The sequence below is a fragment of the Atractosteus spatula genome, chromosome 2, assembly GCF_055471065.1.
Source record: "Atractosteus spatula isolate fAtrSpa1 chromosome 2, fAtrSpa1.hap1, whole genome shotgun sequence".
In the NCBI taxonomy this organism is placed as follows: Eukaryota; Metazoa; Chordata; class Actinopteri; order Semionotiformes; family Lepisosteidae; genus Atractosteus; species Atractosteus spatula.
Window position 1 is genome coordinate 65,757,690 of NC_142707.1, and position 23,734 is coordinate 65,781,423.

Sequence of the window (23,734 nt, forward strand, 5' to 3'; positions counted from 1 at the left end):
ACTACAGAAACAAACCTCGATAGTATAAACTCCTGAAAATTCTCAGCAGCTTCACTAGAAGTGCAGGGTCTTAGAAACCTCTGCCCACCTTAATCCAGGCGTCTGCGGCCTGACGGGAGACGGGCAGGGACCCCCCTGTGTGACCGTCCTTCACGGGTTGTGCGAGTCAACCTTCCTGCTCCGACTCTCTCGTTCTCGGAGGCGCTATGCCCACACGAGGCGAGTGGTGGCACAGGAACACGTGGCTTTTGAGCGCCGTTCTGGTTTCCACTGAATGACTGTAATCGGCTCGCCCGAGCGGTGTTGTGCAACAGAAACTCGTGCTTGTTCCTACTTGCCCCTCGATCATCGCCATTCCGGTTTGTCCCCTCGCCTGCTGGCGCTCCCGCCTGCTGTGCCTCAGTGGCGGTAACCGGGCTTGGAGATAATCACGCTCTTGTGTGCCTGGGGTTCAGGATTTTCTCGTTGATTGACGGTGCAGGTTTACTTGGCTGATGTTAACATTTGTACCAGTGGTGTAAATGCACCCATTTATAGCGACAACCCCATAGGTTGAATTAATTTGGGTGCTGTGCCTTGCTCAAGGGTACAACAGCAGTGTCTCAATTAGGGATTTTTATTAACCCACATTCAGCAGCTATATCACCCTGCAGCTCACAGCTGGAAGCCCACTGAGGCTCAGCAGGTGTGAGCCTGGTCTGTACCTGCATGGGAGACTCCAGGGAAAGCTAAGGTTGCTGCTGGAAGTGGGGCCTGTAGGGGGCGGGGCGCTCACCCTGCGGTCTGTGTGGGTCCTAAGGCCCCAGTATAGTGACGGGGACACTGTGCTGTAAAGAAGATGCCGTCCTTTGGATGAGATGTAAAATTGAGGTCCTGACTCTCTGTGGTCAGTAAAAATCCCGGGGCGTTTCTCGAAACAAACAGAGATGTAACCCCGGAGTCCTGGCCATATTTCCCCCTGGCCTTTACCAATCATGGCCTCCTAATAATCCCCATCTCTGAACTGGCCTCATCACTCTGTTCTCCCTCCCCACTGAGAGCTGGTGTGTGGTGAGCGTACTGGTGAACTATGGCTGCCGTCGCATCATCCAGGTGGGGCTGCACACTGGTGGGGGTGGAGGGGAGTCCCCATTACCTGTGATGCGCTTTGAGTGGAGTGTCCAGAAAAGCGCTATATAAGTGTAAGGAATTATTGTTGTTGTTGTTGTTGTTGTTGTTCTTTATTTCCTGTTGCATTTCACATCTCCTTGGCCAGCTTTTGGCTTCTGTTGGAGTTTCAGAAGCTGTTTCTTCCTTTAATATCCAGCCGATGTCTATTTTTGCTGTTGGTAAGAGACGTGGGTGCCAAACCGTGAAGGAATTTTGAAAATTAGTTTGAGCCTTTTTTGAAATGACGCTCCTTTGCATAAACCTTTCAACACCTGGTGTTGAATCCAAAATAATCCTGAAAAGATGCTGACATGAAGGTCACGGAGCCTTGTGTTCTGGTGCAAGAACTGCATTTGGAGGAACCTGCTGATATAATAGTGCTGCTTCCCTCTGTTAGTATTCCTGCAGATTTGCATTAACCTTTCTGCACATCTAACGATCCAGAAACATTTCTTTTTCTTATGAGAGGTGCCGATAACACTAGGTGCCACTTACAAGCAGTCCCAATAAAGACAACTTCTATGTATTTACTCCCTTTTTCTTTATTACGCAAATCTCATGGGCTTTGTCCCAGTCCATGTGTTATGTAGTGATTTCCAAACACAATGGCTCATCAAGGCAGGGCTCATCGTAGTTTCCACGGCGATAAGTCAACAGAGAGCACGAGACTCTCCCCATTACTGGGGCCCCTGTCCACCACAGAGTGTACCCCCATTGGCACAGCTGGGAGCACTGGGGCAATCGGGGTGAAGCACCTCTTATCAAGGGCACAACAGCAGCTTCTGCAGCTGAGACTCGAACCTTCAACCCGACAGCCATACGCCCAGAGACCTGCCCACGGCACCGCTCCTTTTTATGTCAAGAAAAGGTTCAAGATGAGCTATCGCGCGCGATCCCTGTACAGGAAAAGGAGTGACACTCTTTCTCGTGTGTTCTGGCCTGCAGTCCATCCCTTCACATAAGAGCGTTCAGAAGGAGGCGCACCGTGTGGCAGTGTTCCTGGATCTGCCGTGCTTTCCACCAATCACAGAGGACTGCTTCCTGCACCCCAGCGTGCTTTGCATCAAGTACCTCATGGAGGCCAACTTACCAGGTGAATGAGGAAAGACGGTGCGCTTGAGCCCTTCGGCGACCCTGCCACAACACCCTGCGGTGGGTTGGACTTATCGATGGTGGGTGGAATAAAACAAGAGCGCACAGGCCTGCCCGCTTAAGCCTGCCTCCAAAATTTTATCTTTTAATGTGAGGCTTGAGGCTTTCAAGTGGAAGCGGAAGAAATGTTTTGAGATCTGTATCAACGTTAGGAATATCTTATAATATCAGACCTATATCAAAATGTGTTGTTATGTTTTGCAGCTGTAACTGCTGTAATAGCAGTGAGTTGTAAAGTCGCACTAAGTTTTGTTTTTTGTTTTCTCTTTGCGTTCTTGGAAGATGAGCTCCACAGCTGGGTCCGCCGGGTGATCAGCCACACTGGCATGGGCAAGGAGGCCTTCCTGACCTATGACCCCTTGCGTAAAAAAACACAGCCCCTCAACTACGACATCCAAGCTGCGGCCCTGATCATCGTGACTTTAAAGCTGCTTTTTAAGCTGGATGACAAGATGGAGTGGTAAGTTCGCAATAATAATCGGGCTGTCCGTGCTCACGGGCAGGTTGGAAGGTATTATCATCGTTATTGGTTGAAGATAATATCGAGTGTTTGACCGATTCGCCCCGTGGGCAAATTACGAATTAACAAGGAAGTAAAAGCGAGGTGGCATCCAGCAGGACTGCAGAGGTGAAGAGAGACTTTCATTTAATTTCAGCCTCTAATTTGAGTAGGCTTTTTGTGTACGGCTTTGAATATGCCCTCCAGCCACTCTTAATATGAAATTAAGTAAAACTGTGAGCTAACTGTTGAGGGAAAGATTTGCATAGGCCTGGGTTACGCAGCCATCTTCATTTCCATGTGCTTGATTGCTATCTGGTTCGCACGCCTCGGAGAAACCAAGAGATGGTTTCGTAAATCATCTACCATGAGCCTCGCGCCTTCTCACACGAAGTGACGTCTCTTAACACAGCTGGCAATATTTAACATTTATCTTTCTGATTTTGAACTTGCATTTGGTCTCTTTTTTTCAGGATTTTGTCTAACAAAGCCCAGGCGGCAAACACGATAAACGCAGGTAAAGAAATTTGTGTAGACCTTCATGGTTCCGGTTTGCCCTTTAAAGTGTACGCTGTTGATTTTCCAGAGAGTTTCACCCCAGGGCTGGAGCAGTGAGTGGGTTGTTTAATAATAATAATAAAAAAAACCTTTTATTTATAAAGCACCTGTGCAAACTCAAGGACACTGTATATAGTGATAAAGAAGAAAAATGCAATGAAAGTTAAAAAAAATAAACAAACGTGCAGGATGAACTGTAAGGCAGTCAAGCATAGGCTGTAGTAAGAAGGTGAGTTGTAAGTTTAGTCTTGAAAAGAGTGTTCCTGGAGGTGCTTACAGTATGTATTTGGCTGGTCCTCGGGAGTAACTGCTGTACAGACGTAGACGGGTATATCAGAGACAACTGTACGAGGTCCAATCCCAGAATTTCATCGTGAGCTATGAGACTTCCATCCAGCGCAACTTTATTTTAAACACGGAGATGTCCATCTTAAAACCCACGGATGTGTAGCGGACGGTCCGCCGAGTTGTCAACAAGTCAAGTTGCCATCGGCGCCGACGCAGGGTGACTCACCTGAGCAAGGTGCCCTGCCTTCCCCGGAACGCCAGATTGGAGCTGGAATGCCTGGGTGTGCCAGGCCCGGGGTGGGTGTGTCCCACGTCCTGGGCGAGAGCTCAGCCGGTCCCGAGCTCCGGCGACCGAGCCGTGGGTCTGCGGTGTGGAACAGAGCTGTGTGGCCTGGCGCCGCCTGTGTCGGAGGGCGCGTGTGTGGTCCGCGCGCCTCTTGCTGGGAGGGAGGTTGTGGTGCTGGCCTCTGCCAAGACAAGCCAATCTCGGACCCGACGACGGGCGTTACCTGTCCTGCAGCTGGCACCAGAGCCAAGCTGCGCTGATGCCTCCCCTGTGCGCCACTGGTCAGGGCAGAGGGCACTGGAGTATGCAGGCTCCCCAACCAAGGGCTAGAATCTGTCAAAGCAAAGCGAAACTGAAGACGCATAATTTACTGCAATGTTTGTTTTTGTATGGTTTCACAATTTAATGAAGACAGGCCGTTACACAGTAACGCAAAGAAAGAAATATTAGCATTGGACACTACCGCTGTGTACAGTGAACATAAAAATGTGATAGGTTAAAAAATGAGAAGAGGCATATCCAGCCCATTTTGTAGTTAGCAGCTCATTGTTCCGGGGATCTCATTCAGCTCGTTCTTGAAAGATTATCAGCTTTAACAACATATCTGGGTAGCTTGTGGCCCCCCCCACAGCCAAGCCAAATGAGCCTTTTCAGGATTTGAACCCGGGACTCGTCACAGCCTATGCGACAATCATACCCCGAGTTCAACGAGTTCACCCCTCACAGTGGTGCCCAGTGCAGGTTAAGCATTCAGTCTGTTTGAGTTCTTGATTCAGGTCTTGGACAAGGATTATGCTGAAAAGGATTGTCTCAGCTCTGCGTCTGTCCTGAAGTTGAGTGCTTGCAGTCCATAGCCAGGGGAAATATAGCAGCTGGTGAAGTGGGGTGCACACAGCCCTAGCTGGGCACGCATTCCACAGAGGGCATGACTGAACCAGTCTCCTCGCTGCCCCATGACAGAAGTGGATGCTCTCCAACTACCATGAGCCTTAGGGAACTCTGCTTTCCATGAAGAAGCAGGATATTGAAATGAGCTCATTTGCAGTGGGGATGGGCTCCTCTGTGGAGTCATCGAACAGGTTCTGCGAAAAGGGATCCAGCGAGGCTTAGGCTAAGGGGTGGGGCAGCGTTTGCAGTAAGGGCTGACTGCACAGGTGTGTGGATCCTGCACAGAGCCACAAATCCTCCGGGGCAGTTTAAGCGGATGATCCCGGAAGGTGTCGGTCGTCTCGACTCGTGAATTTCAAGCTCTAGACCTTGCCAGGGTGCGAGCAGCGTTTGTGAAGCCCGAATTTCACACTCGCCAAAGCAGCAGTGAGCGCCGACGCTGCCTGCCTTTATCACAGTGATAACATTAATACAAACGCTGATAGCGGCTGTCCAGTGCTGGCGATGTACCGTGGCATGTTCGTTATCGCTTCATTAGCTCCTAGATGTTTTTCGGCTAGATAACAGCGCTGAAAAAGAGGGAGGTCCTCGCTCGGTGGGGGAAAAAAAGAGGCTTCTTTTCAGCTCAAACCTAAACCTGAACATGCAGAGACGCCAGTGATCTGCAGGCAGTACCCCTTTCTCTTACCGAGCCTGAGTGTCTGATAGAGGGGAACACCAGCCTCACAAACTGTATATAAGACAATGGAATAGTCCGAGAATTCCAAGTATGAGGAACTCTAATATGACTGTTTGTGTCGCCCGTATCTGTTGGCGTCTTGATGTTCTCTCTGATGCTTTACACTGTTTTTTCAGAAGGTTTTAAGAAACTCACTCTTGGCAGTACTAGGCTGATGTTACTTAAGCTCTTAAATTGCAGTTTCAGTTTTACTCCAAAATAGATTTACAATGAAAACAACCGCCGTCTCGGAAGACAGATTTCTGGAACAGTGTTATTAACGTTATGAGCGTTTTTAAAATAAGGTTGTAAAATGTTTTTTTTTTTAACTTTGCTTTTAAATTTGAAGATTTAAAAAATAATGGGTTATGTTTATTTTTAATTTTAGTTTAAAACCCCCCAAAAAATATGATAATATAATCATCAAAGTATAATCTAAACTTTTAGTTAAAAAATCATTCATTGTGAGCTAAAAAATATTTTTATAGGAGCACACAGTCCAAATATTGTTTTTACAGATGTTTGTCAGGTCAGTATAGTTTACTACACCTAGAGATCAGCATGTAAATGAAACAAGACTAGGCTTTTTTTAGCTTTTATCAAGATCTTTCTCCCTGACTGCTGTGGACGGCCCTGGTTCCCTACCTCCTTCCTAGTTTAACACAGCACCCTGACAGAGTGAACATTTCTGCAAATACCGATGAAACCATCATCGGTAACAAAAATGGCAGCCATTCGTTCAAATACACAGACTGCCCTTTGCCTTAAATACTTAAGAATGTGTCTCGATACTGTTTTAAATACTATATATTTATATACAGTACGATATAAACGCGTCTCGGTACTGACTATTTTGTGTACTTGACTGTGTTATACAATAGCTAGCGACACAAAGTAATGTTGTGGTGGGGGTTACTGTGGTCATGGAAACCGCAAACCGGCCCGTCATTCTGTGAAATGGAGGTATGTGTGTGGGGGGGTAAGCAGGGTCTGAAGGGGTGTCGTCGCTTCTCGGGGTGTTGATGTGGTACACCAGGAGAGGTACAGGGGTGGCTTGGGTTTGGCGCATCTGCCTTCCCAGGGAGTGGGAGAGGCCTAATTGGGCTGACCTAGACGTGGCCCACATAAGTGCCATTTTAAAGACTTTCTTTTGAAGTCTTCTTTGTTTCCTCTTTATCATTAAATCTTTTTTTTTTTGTCAGGGACCAGCTTACAGTCCAGCTGTTAGCTGTTGCTGCTATAAGTATTTAGATCTGTGCCAGCTAAGTGCAGTGGTTTGCCTTTTGAATTGCACAAAGAAAGAAAATTATAATGTCATTGTTTCTTAAATAGTTTTGTGCAATGGGACACTGGCCTACACTCCTATGTCTCTCAAGTTCTGCACCTCTGATGTTGTTATTTGAACCACTTGTTTGAGTTTTGATGTGTTCATCACATGGGTGGCAGAGCCCTGTTCCTGGAAATCTGTCAGATTCCTAGTGACAGCCTTCACCACAAAGACAGGACACTTGGGCTTGTCACAGTAGCACCTAGCAGACACGTGAGTGGAACATTGTTTAACGCAAGTGGTTTAGAAGTTCAGCTGGGGGTTGACATGGATACCAAACCTTCAGAGATTAGTTGATGCTGGAACAGTACACCTAGACCACATTATGCCTTAAATATTATCTCTTGTTTAACAGGTATGACTAAATTAAAAAAGAAATGAACGTATGTCATTGTAAGACTCCATCTTTTCTGTCTTTCTGTCTGTGTAATGTCCTGCCATTCACCATTTTTCCCAAGATACTCTGTTGCGTCTTCTTGTGGAACAATATCGTAAAGCCCCTGGGCCAGGTAATGAACATGCAGGACAGTTCGCTCTCAACTGACTTATCTGATCAGACAAAGAAGTGTTGTTGCTGTAATTATGGGTTACAGCAGGCAGAGCCTGTCTTCAAGTTAATCACCTTAAAAGAAAGCCCAAAATGGCTATTCTTTGCACTAAAATAACAGAATTCTCCAATAGGTATCTGTCCGTATTAGTAGGCATCTCTCAACTGTCACTGGAAGACGAACATTATAGAGCTGGAACAGAGTATTTACATACTCCCACAGCCTTTCGGGCGGAGAAGTGCTTCCTGTTCTTGGGTTTAAATGTGCTTTCGTTCCGTTTCGACACGTGCCCTCCAGTTAGTTCATTGTGAATAAGTCCTCTTGAGTTGATTCTGACAGCGGCTTTGAGCTTTTTGAATGCTTGGATCAAGTCCCCTTGTAGTCCTCTCTGTTCAAGATTAAAAATGTTCAGTTCCTTTGTCCTTGTAGGATATTCCCTTGAGCCCTGGAATGTATCCGCTTGCTCTTCTCAGGACCCACTCCAGAGCAGCGCTGTCTTGTCCGTAAGATGGTGATCAGATTTGTCCATAGTATTCTGACTCAGGCCTTACTAGTCCTTTATACACTTTTGCATAATATTGTTTGAAATTATGCAATTTGAACTATACAGTATATTTTAGCATTTTTGTTTGCCTTTTGAATTGCTTCCCTCTTAGTGTCTCAAGATGTAAATGTTGCATCAACTTAAATGCCTACTTCTTTGTCATAGGTAGCCTCTTCCACCTCATTGTTTTCCATTTCGTATTCATAATTTACATGTTTGCTACTTGCTTGCAAAACCCGGCACTTTAAACGTCATCAAACGGGCGTTTGTCCAGTTGTGAATTTTATTTAAATCTTTCTGAATTTCATCTGCTGCTTTTACAACGTTTCCCAAACCTCCAACTTTGGTATCTGCAAACTCTATAATATATACTCGTGATATAAATTAAGAAGAGAGGTGGTCCTAGTACAAATCCCAACTGCATTAAAGTTGTGCATCATTGTTTTTTTTGGTGCCATACTGGTACTGGGGGAGTCTGGTAGGAGAAAGGTGAATTTCCGTGCAGGCGGAAGAAGCCTTCAGCTAATGAACAGGTTCAGTGTCTGAGTGTGAGGCTCTGAGAAATCAGTCCCAACTTGTAAAACAGAATTGGGCGTTTGAAAGGAAAGAATTGTCCAGCCAGGACAACTGCCAGGAACTTGGAAAGTAAAAGTAACAAATGCCTTTCTTTGAATGACTTAGGTGGCACTTATGAGCTGCTGACGTGAGGTGTTAATGGCGGCATTAAAGGCAGGACTGAGCATGAGGCTGGGCGTGTTGGGCCAAGCAAAGAACTAATCTGAAGGAGTGTCAGGCCCTGACCCACCACCTTTTATTTGGTTGTTGCTGTAAGTGCAGCAGCAGCAGGAGAAAAGGAAACAAACACAGGGGCATCCTTAAGGACTCTCAGCCTTATCCCAGCTTTCAGGACTCTTGCTCAGGTTTTTGGGGTGATTACTCCTACTGTGAGAGATTTTTACTGGGGCCCTGTAGGCTAGGATGAAAGATTTTTAGATTTGCCTCTTCAGTCTTTGGTATTAGAGAAAACCATGCCCACATCGTCGTTTTGCACTCTGTTTCTAGTTATTAGCACTAGTACTGTATCATCGCAAAAACAAGTAAAAGTTCATGGCAACACCTTTTAATTGAAGGATTGTAACTGGGCAAGTTTTGACACTGCAGAGCATCCACCGTACGGACACAGGAGTGTTAAAGTAAAAGAAAAAGGCACCTGTATGCAAATTGAGTTTATCCCTAAACGTTATGATGTCCCAAGCACTGGTACTGTGGTTTTGCGGATTTGAATACTTCCCTGGGATTTCAAAAGGTTTGATTAGCTGTTTCCTCGTCTAAGTGTCTCCTGGGTCATCACCTTTATAATTCTTCGCAGAGCGTGCAAAATAAAAAATAATGAGAGGTTCATGTGTCTGTGATTGTCCTGTACCATTACATGTGACGCTGCCTCTTGTATCCTTATGTTCAATTGGAAACAAAAGATTTTTTAAATCAAATTTACATAGTTCTTCACGTTTAGAAGGTAATTTTTGAAACTTTTTTTGTGTTGTGAGGGGAGTGCAGTGGATTACAACGTACAGTGAATGAACAGTATTGCCCTGGAAAGGGGCAGTCTATCAACGGGAAGATCGTCATTCCTGCACGAAGTTCAATAATAATCTGCAAACATCTTTCGGGGGGGGAGAGAAAACAATACGTTTACCCGATAAGCTAAACTAGAATTTTAACTAAAATAAGCATGTGCTGAAATGTGAGAAATGGCAGCGCAAACGCACCAGTGTGTGTGGAGCAGGCTAATCGCAGATCTCTTCAGAGGTTGATAGTCAAAAGCCCGATTTGGGTAAGCACGCCACTGAAATCAGAGCCTCGGACAAGACAAAAATGCTGTGGCGTCTGTTCAGCAGCATTCCACATCACGTCAATGACTGTATGTGCAGCTATAAATACCCAGACAGCTTAGCTTTGTTCTTCAATCACAGGTGCTTTGGTAATGAGAGGAAACCAACTGGATTAGCAGGGTAAGGGTTAAAAATGGCCGGGTTTGGAAGCCTATCGATCTGAGAGGAGACGGGGGGTGGGGGGGGAGATGGTCAAGCTACTAATGGACGACTGTTTCATTCTAGAGCCAGCAGGGTTTTGCATGCGTGTTTGTGTAGCAGAACACTTTTGACATGCAACTGCATCGCAGCTCTAGCAAAATAACGTTTTAAGCCTACAATAAGATACGGTAATACTTTGTCTGATTTCTCAGAAATTTGTCTTGCATACAAGCAGCTAGGCCTTATACGCCAAGACCTAAAACTAGGACATATAAACGCTACTTTAAAAACACGTTAAACTACATGAAAGACATCAACTCATATAAAGTTATTACGCGCCACATAATGACTATGCCTCTGATAAGCATGACATGGAGAGGCAGTGAGATGCCTGTAGAAAGTGTTGCAGAACACGTCCCTTTCTTAGTTCTCCCAAGTAAGAAATGTCAAAACTTGTGACAACAGTTAAACTTTAAAAGAAAAAGAATTCGCTCTAAAGAACATAAAAGCAAGCAGCGGAATTCAGCTAGACTGCCTTTGTTTAATGTGCCGTGATGTAGTGGTAGATGCCTACCACTGTGAATCTGGGCTTTTTTTTGGCTGACTCAGGCCCTTTGGTCTATAACTCTGCCGATTTGTGAGGTTTGTAGTGTTTGAAGATGGCCGGTTCAAATGTGTTTTCTTTTCCTACCACGGCTGTACATGGTGAGTCCTTGCTACAGCTGAGATATTAAAAAGCCTTGTCCGTGCTCCAGAGCTGAAGTTTTGAGGAAAGACCCTTCCCCTGTGCTCTCTGGAGGTCACGCTAACAGGCTAACAGACACAGTAACAGACTGTGCTGAGGACGCAGGGATGTCTTGCTTCTGTCCGAAGGGGAATAAAAGGGCTTGACTGCCTAAGGGCAGCTGCTGCACGGTTGGCTTGGGCATACAAGGAATGCAGTCACAGCAGCTGAGAGCAAGACAAGGCGCAAAAAAGCAGTTATGTAGTTATCAAACCAAGCCTGCAGAGGAAGAATAATGACTGATTAATCCCATAAGTGTTGTGTCAGTCTCCGGGCCTGTGTTGAGGATTTCTGGGGCTAACCTTGTAAGTTGGTGGAGGTAAGGAGGAGGGGGGGGTGTTTCGTCCTGACTGCCTTCTCCCCCTGCTGAGGTGTTTTTGGTGAAAACATGACCTTTTGAGGTTGTGTGTCGCTGGCAGGTGTTGAGGAAACAGTTTGCCGTGTGAGGGTCAAATTAGGTCTTAAACCTTTCCAGGCAACATTTTCTGCTTAACTTACTGTCAGAGGATAATGTGCACGGACTAGTTTATTTTTCTCCACTGGTCATACCCTAAGGGTATTTACGGTAGCAAGTTGAAGTCCTATATGATATTTTAACTTATTTACATGTTAAAATATACTTGAAACCTGATCATGATTTCTGTCCATATTGGTGTGTATGTAAAGGAGAAACTCTTTATATATCTTTACTCTTAGCAGAAATGTAATACCCACAGCGTAAAATTGTGGTTGTACTTGTCTGTAGACAAGACTGTTACTGAAAGACTTCATTCTAAAAACACTACTTTTTGTGTAATGGCTCAGTTCCATGTTCTCTGTAATGCCAGTGTAATAGATGCTGGCTACCAAGCTGTTATTTTCCATTATTATTTAAACCTGATGCTCCTGCCACAGTTTCCCATGGTGCAATGCTGCTGCTTGCCTTGACAGTACTATCCTGCACTGTCCACAGTGCCCTCATCAGAGCATAAGTACAGTACAAATGAGGGGTGGCCCATCTAGGCCATTTGGTTGTTAGCAGTTAATTGATCCAAGGATCTCATCCAGTTTCTTGATGAAAGCCAGGGTATCAGCTTCAACCACGTGGCTGGGCAGCTTGTTCCAACTCCCACCACCCTTTGCATAAAGGGTAACACCCTTGCTTTCACGGGCAGAATATTCATAGCCTTTTTGCACATCTGGTAGGTGAAGTGATGAGGCCTTTTCTCTCTTTTCCCTCTCCCCCTTAACAGAGAAAACGAGCTTCAGTTTCCGGAAATGGTTCAAGACGGTCAAGCAGAAGCTGGACGAGGCGCTGGAGAAGGAGGAGCGGGATGTGGCCAGGTATCGGGTGTCTGCTCTCACTTATACTCCAAAATCTCTTTGGGTTTTTTCTTTTGCACGGGGAAATGTAAGGCAAAGTCAAATATTCCTCCCTCAGACAGTGTGTTTTGTACTTTAGTTATTTACAGCTGGCAGAGTACTTATGGTTGGCTCCGTCCCTTATCTTTCCATTGCATCATTAACCTGCTTTTATTGTGTGGTTTTTGTTTCTATCTACGTTGTGAGAAAACTGCTATTGGCGTATTTGAATGGAAACACCTTTACAAGAACAGCTGAAATAGAGAGTTAATTTGGTCTGTGCCACCTACACAGAAGGTGGAATATATAGCATGTAAAGGAACAAGTAATAGGTTTATTCCATGCTGAAAAAAAGAAGAAAGAGAACACAACGTTTCGGCCGTGGAGCCTTCTTCAGGTTTCTTCAGGTTTGGAAGGTTTGGAAGAACACCTGACACCTGAAGAAGGCTCCACGGCCGAAACGTTGTGTTCTCTTTCTTCTTTTTTTCAGCATGGAATAAACCTATTACTTGTTCCTTTGCAGCCTACGCATGCTGACGCAGCTCCCCACCTGAACTACTACCGTATATAGCATGTAGCTGTTCTCCCTTGCTGTGGCAATCGGAGCAAACACAAACACTAGTAAAATTATATTTTACTATTTAGAAAGGTGTTTGAAGGCCAGACATGATAATTTGGTGATTCTTCAGATTGATTCTACCATGACCAAAAGATTCAACCCCCTGGATTTTACTTTTTAACGTTAATATCTGTCTGTAGTGCTGTGAAGCAGTTTTCAGTGATGGTACTTCACGTGTGTGGTCTGTGTTAACAGCTCTGTGGAAGCTCAGCTTCAATCCCGTAATCAGAAAAGTACAGGTCTTCAAAACAAACCGCATGCTGAGAGCAAAACCCTTCTTTCATGAGCACAAGCAGAGCTGCAAGTCATAACCAGGCACGAATTGTGTAGGTGGGGCGTGCATGAGATCTTCCCCTGTGTATCAAAACAGCCACCACAATGACAAGAGAGTGGTCAGAACAATCCTTAAAGTGCTGGCCAAGACTGGAGAAGTGGTGATTGTAACCTGTGTTAATTAAAGGTATTGAAACTGTATCAATGCCCCCCCCTCCCCTTCTAAAATCCATCCACCCATTTTCTGACTGCTTCTTCCAATTCAGGGTCCGGAGGGAAGCTGAAGCCTAGCCCAGCAAGCCATGGGTGCAAGGCAGGATACACCCTGGACGGGACACAAGTCCATTGCAGGGCACACACAGACACAGACACACCCACACCAGGGCCCATTTTAGCAGAAGCCAATGAACCGACCACCCGAGTATGTCTCTGGACGGTGGGAGAGAGTTCGAGCCTCCGGGAGGGGAACCCAGCCGAACGCAAGGAGAACTTTCAAACTCCGTGCAAATAGTCTGGAATTGAACTCGGGGTCCCGGCATAGCGAGGCAGCACTGCTCACCCCTGCGCCCCCGTGCCGCCCCCCTTTCTGAAACCCTTCCAGTGTAGCGATCTCCTAGTTTTCCAGCTGGCGCCCCCTGTGGCGAGGGTGGTAGTAACCCTTGGGGTGGCTCTGCCTCTAGCAGTGCAGGAATTCCAGTGCCAGACCGGGCCCCCAGCTGCACGGGGCCTGAGACCGCAACAGCCGCTAACCCCAGTCCCTCGGCAGACAACCCTGCTGCTGTACGGAGGGAAGGCTGCGGTCCAAGACGCTGCTGACTCACTGGCCATGTCTGTGAGCATGAAACCGCAAATATCACAGAAACGGGAAGGCGTAAGGAAATCTAATCTGTCGGTGGTGGTTGTCTTCTTTTTTGTCTTCCTGCAGACAGTCTTGGAAACCCTACAAACCGCTGTACCCCTCCCTGAAAGAGAAAGCAGTCGTCCTCAAGCGAAGACGTATGTGAAATTTTTCCTCCTTCACCCCCCCCCCCACCCCCGGGCTTACAGCTTCTTAACCCACTCCGGGGTTGACCGGCTCGAGGTCAGGAGAAGATGGGCGCTGCCGACTCGACACGCTCAGCCCGTCCCCGACAGAGGCTGTAGAGAGAGGCATGTCTCGGCAGGCCTTGTTTGCAAATGACAACACCTGCACCGGCAGGAACGGGACGACGCAAAAAGTCAAATGTATTGAAATTGCCAAACCGCACAGCGATACCAATTGCATTTATCATAGCTGGAAAACAAGAGACAACATGAACTGTGAATTCTTTACACCTGGTCCTTTTCGGTCTTAAAAAAATTTCGCCTAGTCTCTTTAACGGATTGAATTGTTAATTATGTGACTTCTCAGTGTGCTTAACGCTATCACATGTGATGATTCAGTTACTACTGAAACATCCTTATTTGTACACGGTCATCAGTCAGTGAGACCTATTGCGGGTGTGTTGCTATACCCTTGTTAAATAGGTGTGTGTTGCATATAATTGTACAGTCTTTATTTCCAGTAATGTGTTCTACTTCTGATTACGCTCATCCTTTATTTAAAAAGTGGAAGCCGCAGTAATTCTGTTTAAAGTGCTCTTTGCACAGCAGCAGTAGGGAGGGGAGATTTGCAGTCCAGGACGTTGCTGACTCACGGGCCGCGTCTGTGAGCTTTGCCAGCGCTCTTCTCTTGCCACGGCGGAGCTGACGCGGGGCTCTCGTCTCCCCCAGGTATGGTGGAACACCTGCAGCAGCATTTCCAGCAGCTGTCGGGCCCGCCGCCAGACCCCCCAGCGCCCAGCTGCTCCAGCTTCGTGTTTTCGTGGGAGGAGGACAGTGCCGAGCGGCCCTGCTTCCACCGTCACCGCGTGGACGCCGTCATCAGAGACTGGCCGGACTCTTCCAGAGTCTCCAACACCAAGTACTGGCACACCGCGCTCAAGTCTTGTGAACCCCAGTAAGGTTTGATTTTATTGGGGGGTATTTCTTGGCGTGGATTAGCCACGTCTTTGTCATTTTCCTTCATGTAACACTTGAAATCCCCCCCCCCCACACACACACACACACACACACACACACACACACACACACGTTTGTGAGGAGCCACTGTGAAGCCAGTGTGAACTCCGCCCTCACTGGTCAGCCGACACGACTGAAATGGACAAACCCAGGTGGCGCTGCCCCTGAGACGTGTCCATTTCTTAACTCCTTTCTTTTTTTCTTAACGCCTGGGAAAAATCAGAAAAATCTTAAATTACTTAGGCATTTCTATGCACGCTTGGAGACATAGTGGACACTAAACGTCAACTCCTGTTTTGCCTTGCTCAAGATGGGTAGTGAGCAGTTCAGCATTATGTCCACTTTGGATAACTTTGGGATTATGAAATACAAGCCTTGCCAATCCACTCCAGCTTTAAGTCTTTGTTATAGCTGGCTGCTTGATTATATAATTAACGTGTTACAGTATTTAAACAAGCCAGATATACAAGATTTCTGCAGTGAAGTGGATTGGCAGAGCCAGAATTTCACTCCACTTGGCCTGGGGTTATGTATCTAAATCTCTGTAAGAAGGGGCAAAAATTCATGATCAAAAAAGTTGCAATTTATGTCATTTTACTGAGGCTTGACATTCCTCTTTTGTCTTTTTGCTCTCTTTTTCTCTTTTTTTTTGAAGACTTGACCGTCTGACGCATTTTGCAATTGTGACAAATCCTTTTCTTGCTGTGAATAATTATGAGATCTTTTTGGTTGCTTACTACGACATTTAGCAACGTGGTTTCTTCCAAGAGATCGCTTGTTGGATATGTGCTCAGCTGCAGGATAAAATCTAAAGCGCTATATAAACTACAGAAGATTCTCAAGAAAAGCTCTCAGATCCCAGAACAACTAGAAACACCGGTGACCTAAGAGGGTTAAAAACAAAGAACTATCTGTGTGAATGAGGGCCAATTTAAACCACTGTGCCTGGGAATATTTGCAGTGTAAGCAGTTAAAAAAAGATCATATCTCCCCAGCAATTTCTATCTTATGTAAAACATTTTTTTTCCGATGTTTTTCTTATATGCCAAGAATAAAAAGACAAACATCCTTAATGTTATGGATATATCGATATATTCCAGTGCTGTAACGTGAAATCGGTCATATTGCAGTCTCCCAAGTGAACATGACAATAAAATCACTAAAACGCCTTGTAAAAGCAGAAATATCAAAGTGAGCTAATTTTAAAAAGTATCGGATAAGTACCTAGTTGAATCAGTGTGTTCTTGGAGGACAAAGCTGTGTCTAGCATATAATGAAACTGTAAGATAATATTGTTATTCCTTGATTCTGTTTTGTGAATTTCCTTTTGTAGTATACAGAGATTCCACATGACAGATTGCTGTCATGTTAAGGCCAAACTCTGATTACAGATAAAAAGGAACAGTGTCAGGTGTTTGCCTTCACGGTTTCCTGGGTTAAAGTTTCCACTTGAAGGATAGGCTGTACCTCAGTGCCTGGAGGTGGTTGGGCAGGACCCAGGCTGCGTGCTGGAGATGACGTCTGTGGTACAAATTTGCGCTGTTGGTGGAAGGGCTGGTTATTGCTCAGCTGTGACAACCTCAGGTTACCATCTGTCTCTGGCTGGGTTTCCACAGGACAACCCTTTTTCTGTAGTGCATTATCCAGCCACCTGCTTGAACTCGGCTGTAGGAGTTCGAGACCACCAGAGCAGAGTTGAGCTGGCCTGGCCTAGTGTATCCGTGGGCACATGTGTGATCGGTGCAGCTCTCCCAGATCACTGTGAAGTTGCATGGTCAGTGGAATGTAAAAAATGTAAAAGTGAACATTTTTCAGCATTGCTGCCTCTCGATGCTGGGGCTCTGGGTTCAGGTCTGGGGTGCTGTCTGTGTGGAGTTTGTATGTTCTCACCGCGTTCATGGGGGTTTCCCCCAGGAGCTCCAGTTTCTTCCCACAGTCCAAAGACTTACTGGCAGGTTAATTGGCTTCTGGGAAAACTGGCCCTGGAGTGTGTGAGTGTGTGCATGTCAGTGTCTGTTTGCCCTGTGGTGGACTGGCGTCCTGTCCAGGGTGCACCTTGCTTTGCTCCCGTTGCTTGCTGGGATAGGCTCCAGGCGCCCCGCAGCCCTGTTTTAGACAAAGTGCTCAGAAAATGGATGGATGTTTCTACATCATAATGACGATGAACGCCATAAAGTAAAACAGGCTTAGGAGTTATGTTTCCTCCCAATAACCCAGTACATACATATCCTAGCCTCAATGATATTTAGCAGATGTTTAAAAAGTCTCCGATTTCAACTGGAGTGTTCCTGCCTGACACTAGCGCCTCCCATTTTGAACACCTCGTAGGTCCTCGTGGCCCAAGGTGTTCATCTCGGACTCTGCACCCACGCTTTCCTTGTTCTTTTTGTACCGGAGCGCCTCCCCTGGACTGGCGGTGGTGTTTACCTGGAACAGATACCCTCTCCGCTCTTTCTCTTGCGCAGGGCTGTAAACACTCTGCCCACTGTTTGTCTAACAGGGGCTCTGCAGCACGCGGGCCTTTCAGGAGGCACCTTTTGGGAATTGAACTGGGATCTCCTGGATAGAGCCCTGTTGACCAACCCACTGTACCAAGGGGCCTGTTGGGCTGCTCTGCACCCGGAGCCTCACTGTCTCCGTTTCATTGGTCGCACAGAAGACTGAATGTACTGTATCACTGCGCCCCTCACGCATTGCCCAGGGGGTGTCATGAGGTTCTCATCTAGATCGAAATGTAAACGATACATCTTGCTGATCCGTCTTGTGGATCAGTGATACGTGATCTTGTGACGTTAGACTGGGAGTCATGAGGCGTGACCAGCTCAAAGCCTGTTGACTTATTGGTGTGATCTAGCCCCTGCACAGCTGGGATATGCACAAGGGCAAAGAATAAAGAACCTCACGTTTTAAATGTGTAATTGCCGTTTGTAAATCAGTTTGGCTCACCACTTAAACCCTTGCAGGAGAGTTGAGGGCTGGGTATGCCTTACTCTAAAAGTGCATGATCATGCAAGCTGAGAATACCATACCTTGGCCAGTTCAAGACCTGCCTGGTCACATCAACACAAAACGCCATGTCTTTTCTAAACATCATAAATAGGTCTATTTATGCATTGCAAATTATTGAACCATCTAACAGTACAGGTGTCTGAATTTTTTTATGTTAACCTGTATAGGTTCTGTAAAAAAAAAACATCCACCTGAAACTTAAATTACAATTTTACAAATAGCAGTAAAAAAATATATAGACGTTAATCTCTGGAAGGGCCAATGTGGTTGAGCTGAAATGTTAACAATAAGAATGAAAAAAATCAAGCAGCATTTTGTTTTAGCTTTGGTGTTGTGGGAAGTGACAGATCCACCCTCAGGTATTTTTATACATTCCTGCCAGCTGGAATTGCGTCGTTTCATAACAGAGGAGAATGGGTCATTATTTTAAAGCTGTGGGATTCTATAACTATGAGTAAATGTGCTCATAGTTCAAATCCCATATCACATTTTAAACCAGAAATTGCTTTGCTCTAGTTCTGCAGTGAAGTGACCTGTTTTGAGGGGGGAAAAAATGTTTTCTTACGAAAATCCCTGTTTCCCGGCTGTAAAACTGAGAAACTAAATAAGGGATATTAATAGCAATGCAGTGTTTAAAATAGGTTAGGGAGGAAAGCAGTATTAGATCACCTGCATGTATCCATTTTTAAAATATAAAGGTTAAGTGAAGCAATGGGCGCACTGCAGTTAAGATAGACATACATATAACTGCTTTTTCTTTAAATGAATTCAGAAATGCATACAGTGAATATGTCTAACCTGCTGTTAGAGAACCTTCTGTGATAGAAATCCTCTCTGGAATCGATTTAAGGGCCTGCAATGGGTGGATTTCCTCTCTTGTTGTCACGTAAAATATGTTTCAAATTCATAATAACAAACCAATGTAGAGTATAGCGGACATAATTGGCATCAAGTGTTTTCTTCGAATGGTGATTTATACCATCTGTTTATACAGGAGTGTTTTAATTCAACTGTAATTTAACAGTGAGCATTAACGTCTGGGAGCAGCTTGCTATTGGTGAAGTTTGGATGGAGATCGGGGTGTAACTGAACCGTTCCCCTCGAACAGGGGTTCCCAGTCCTGGGACTGGAGGCCACACACGTGTTGGGGTCTTTTTCCTGCTCTTAATTATTCTAATGAGAGGATGTGTTTGAATTGGTTTACAGTTCATTAATATTTCGGAGGTCGAAATCTCACACCTCATAGGTGATTTATAATTTAAGAAATTGGCATAGAAACTTATTTACTTATTTAGTTTAAGTAAAGGGAAGAGCTGGAATAAAAACCAGAAACAACACAGGGCACCCCTGCCTTCAGTTACCTAAAGTAGATACAAAGCCCAAGACAGCTTTGAACATGTTTTATTTTTAAAGCTTGAGCATACTTTAGTCATAGCTAACAAGAGCTACTGCCGTCTGAGGAAAAAAGAGGCTTTTATTTGCATCTCATTTTCATGGCATCCTGCTGCTGTTTGTGTACTTAAAGTGTGGTGCACGCAGGTAAACTAACGGCCACATCTCCTGGAGAGGAAAAAAACTTTTCCCTCGCAAAACGCCTGGATCAGGAAAGGCAAACAGACACTCCAAACAGTAATCCCACACTACATGTTTAACTGTTAGGCAAAATGGCAATGCAGCTGATGATCTGTATAAATGCGGATGTTTGTCAATTGAAAAGAAAATTCCTTCAGTACCATGTGTAATTGTTCATGTAATTGTTCTTAGGTCGTTTAGTAGAAACCTTTATCAAGTGGGACTGAAAATACAGAGATTATGCTTTAGATGTAGCTGCAATAAACATTCACACATGTGGATTATGGTCAAAATAAATTAATAAAATGAGCACAAGCTGGATGAGCAATACTGTGCATGTCGCACACATGAAATGATGTGGCAAGAGTTAAGCCAGTGAACAGACAGTGTGGATGCAGAGCAGTAGTGTGAGGTACTGTGTGTATACCTTACGTTGACAGTAAGAGCAGATAGGAAGTCGTTCAGGTTGGTAGCATGCGTGGTCTGCAAAGGAACAAGTAATAGGTTTATTCCATGCTGAAAAGAGAAGAGAAAAAACGCAACGTTTCGGCTGCTAAGCCTTCTTCAGGTGTCAGTTAGGAAGTTATATTACCAGTCTGAATATTAGGAACACTACAACTAGAATGTGCTGTATGTCATCTTGTAATTATTTCAGTTTGTTCGGGCTTTTTCTCTTGTTCTTTAAAGAAATAATTTTACAAAACATCTGATTATTTGATCATGTTAAATCCTTTTCTTTCTCTGGGATTAGGGGTGGGGGGTAAGTATATTCAGGGGTGGTGCAATTATTATCTTATTTTGTTATTACTGCTATTATATTTAAATTATTAAATTATTATTATAATAATAATAGTTATTATAAGGTACAAAATTATTGTACCTTAATAAAACAAATAACATTGTTTAAAAAAAAGGAAGATGGAGTGTAAGAGCTATAGAAACAGGTTATTAGGAACTGAGATCTTGCAGGTTGATGACTGGATCGCTTGGACGATACCTTTTGGTTAATGAGACCTCTCTTTATATCATTCATGAGAAGAGATATAGCAGGGGGGATATGGCCATTTCTAGAGGGCCTGGCGTGGTTTTCGTTCTAACCACAATCTCTGTTGAGTAGTGGGTCTAATTATTTAGTTAGTTTACTTAATTGTAATACTCCTAACCAGTCTGTGCGGTGATTTCTAGGTTTCTGCCTTTAATGAAGTGAACGTCCTGTGTAAACAACTGTAAAAGAGATTAAGAAAAAAATGTGACTTAATGACTTAATAAAGTAATTAGGTTTATAAATGTTTAATCAACTGCTCAAGTGTTGACACAAGGCCGCCCTTCAGGAACAGGGTTTGAGACCCTCAGATGTCCAGAGAGTGAAGTGACCCCGTTTGTGAGACAGTTTCTTGGGTGAGGCACACACAAGAGGTGTAAGGCGTAGAGCTGGATGGATGAGACGCATTCCTGGGACACTGGGTTGTACCAGGAGAACCCCTCATTCCGCCCACAGCTCGAGCTAGATGCGTGCAGTAGAGAGACACCTTGACGCATGGAAAGCTCTTGTCGGGAGTGAGTGTGTGTGGGGTGAATCCTGTCTGCCTGCAGACAGAAGAGAGAGGTCTCTGGGATTAGCAGTGGCTTTGTGTGGGACGTCTGAGGCCAGTAAGACACCGTGGTGTGTTAAATGCGCTGTGGACAATGCAGAGAGGGAAAAGGGTTGATCGTTGCAACTCTTCTCGGGCCATCTGGCTCAAGCAATCGTTTCGGTGCCTCCACTCCCCAGAAGGACGTGCTGCTGAAGCAGGCGACTGTTTTAGCTGGATGTTTCTTGAATCTGTTTGCGTGTGCTCAGAGCATACGGTTTCTGTAAAACCACACTCTTCACTTGATGGCAATCTTTTTATTGCAACATACCTCTTGGACAGAAAGGTTTAAAAAAGGTCTCTAACTGCCAAGAGATCCCCCTCCACTAAAACACAGGTTTAAGATGACTATCAGTGCTCCAGGCACTCTGGGCTTGTAGGTGTGTATGTATACACTTGTGTTCCTGCTTGTGTGTGGGATGTGCATGTTGGGTGTTGGTTGAACTCATTTGCTCTGAGCAAGTTGTAATAGGCTGGCAGTTTTTTGTCAGCCTTTTCTTTCAGAGCTTCTTTCTTTTGTGTATACAGTATGTTACAGAGTACATGTGGTTGGATCTTAATAGCAAAACTCTACTCATAAAGAACATTGATGCATAAGTTTTGTTAACCCCACATTTAAGCAATAAATGCAGTTTGTAAGTTGATTATGACAGTAATTCACAAAACAAAAGTGTTACATCTCTTTTGTGGTGAAAATATTTTGCAAGCAAGATGTCAGTCATCTCAGTTTGTCAGTTAACCGTATAGGTCCAATAAAAATTGAATTGAACAGTTTTGTTCTAGATTTTTGTGTTCTAGCACAAAAACATATCCAGATGAAGACAGAAGCCTCGGTATTCTATGATAGATAAGCTACGGTTCATCCTTCAGCTCAGTACAAGTGTTGTGGTCTTTAATAAATGAGAGTATCATTTGGTCCTTTATATTCTAAGTTTTAAAAAGATGTTGGTTTGGGTGAGTAGACACTGGATCAGTGTTTGTCAGAGGATAAGAGGTTCTGATCCCCTAACCTTTTAAAACCAGGCACTGTCCTACGACTGAGTTTAAACATAAACAAAGATACCGGTACTACAGGTACAGGTCCTTTGGGAAGTAAAACAAACAAGTCAAAGGAGTGTAAAGGAATGGGAAAATGGAACTGGAACCCTTTCTAGAGGGTGTCAATATCTAAAAACCAAATTCGGCTGTTAGTGTCTTCTAAGCTCAGTTTGGGTAGTCCTTCTCTCCCACTCTCGAGCTTTGCCATTCCGAAGTTCCCTGTGGAAGATTGCGATCCCAATGGAGAATATAGACTGAGTCCAGCTTAACGGCTCCTCCAGCATGGGGACAGTTTGTCCTGTAGGACACCTGAACCCCGCAAGCTGATGCAGACGTTACAGTTAAAAAGATAAGGCTTTTGACTTTGATGCGCCAGAGTGGTGAAGCTTTATTTTGTGATTGATTATTGTGTAGCTGCTTCTAAAGTGCTTAACAACTGAAAATGGGAATCTCTTAGAAATTTTTTGTTCTTTAGCATACCTTTATATAAAAAAACAGCAACAAATATAGTACTTGACAAATGTATCAGCGAGCTGTCTCTCTTGATTCGTTATCTAAATTCTTTCCTGCTTTATGTTAAATTACTCTGTCTGTTTTTCTTTCAGAAAATGTGGTCTTCATTTTGAGATGGAAGAGCCCGTTCTGCCCAGAAGCTACCTGTTTGTTCTCAGTCTCTTCTCCTTCCTGCTGAAGGTGGATGTGGCTAAAATCCACGCAGAGGTGTGCGAGGTCGAAAGCAGATTACTGAAAAGGCATCTCCCACGAAAGACTAGAAGACACCGGGCGCAGAAAGTATATACCTTGTAAAAACCTGGAAGCTCAGAAAATGGGACTAATTGAGCTGTATAATATACCATGGATTGTATGCAATTGTTTTAAATGTGTGTATAGATGAAAATGGACTTTGAAATTAATAGCTTTTGAACAAGATGTTACTGACTGGAACCTTGTTAATGTTATTCTAATTAACCCCTCACACAGACTCGCAGACACTCACACCAGGGCCAGTTTTCTCAGAAGCCAATTATACCACCAGTATGTCTTTGGACAGTGGGAGGAAACTCGGGGAGAACATGCAAACTCCACACAGACAGCACCCCAGGTCTGTAATTGAACCCAGGGCCCAAGTGCTGCGAGGCCGCGTTGCTAACCCCTGCGCCACTCTACAGCCCCAAACTTTTATTAGGTGAAAATAAATCATTGATTTCCTCCTCTGGTTCAAAATACAGATTTATTTCCAGGTGCAGCCAATGAAGAATGAGGGAGGGACAGTCTGCGCTGAACATTTTGAAGGACAGGAAATTGTTTGTTCCGTAACTGTATTGGTTTGTAGGCTCTCTGCCCAAGCATGTGTTTCATCATGATAAATGATTCTTATCTTCTTAGTTTTTGACTGCCCCAGGAGTCACTGAATGGACCTTCCAGTCCAATGAGGCA

The 23,734-nt window shown here is 44.7% G+C and overlaps 1 protein-coding gene across 1 annotated transcript in view; it reads left to right on the plus strand.

Moving 5' to 3' along the window:
• The window catches only part of taf1b (TATA box binding protein (Tbp)-associated factor, RNA polymerase I, B), a 36,944-nt gene extending 13,719 nt beyond the window's left edge, over positions 1 to 23,225 (plus strand). Inside the window, exons 9-15 of the mRNA XM_088909423.1 lie at positions 2,095 to 2,242; positions 2,584 to 2,761; positions 3,274 to 3,317; positions 12,007 to 12,097; positions 13,933 to 14,003; positions 14,760 to 14,985; positions 22,903 to 23,225. Of these exons, the coding sequence (XP_088765549.1) occupies positions 2,095 to 2,242; positions 2,584 to 2,761; positions 3,274 to 3,317; positions 12,007 to 12,097; positions 13,933 to 14,003; positions 14,760 to 14,985; positions 22,903 to 23,104 (960 nt within the window). The 3' untranslated portion in view covers positions 23,105 to 23,225. The remainder of the gene's footprint in view (positions 1 to 2,094; positions 2,243 to 2,583; positions 2,762 to 3,273; positions 3,318 to 12,006; positions 12,098 to 13,932; positions 14,004 to 14,759; positions 14,986 to 22,902) is intronic.
• The last annotated feature ends 509 nt before the right edge of the window (positions 23,226 to 23,734 follow it).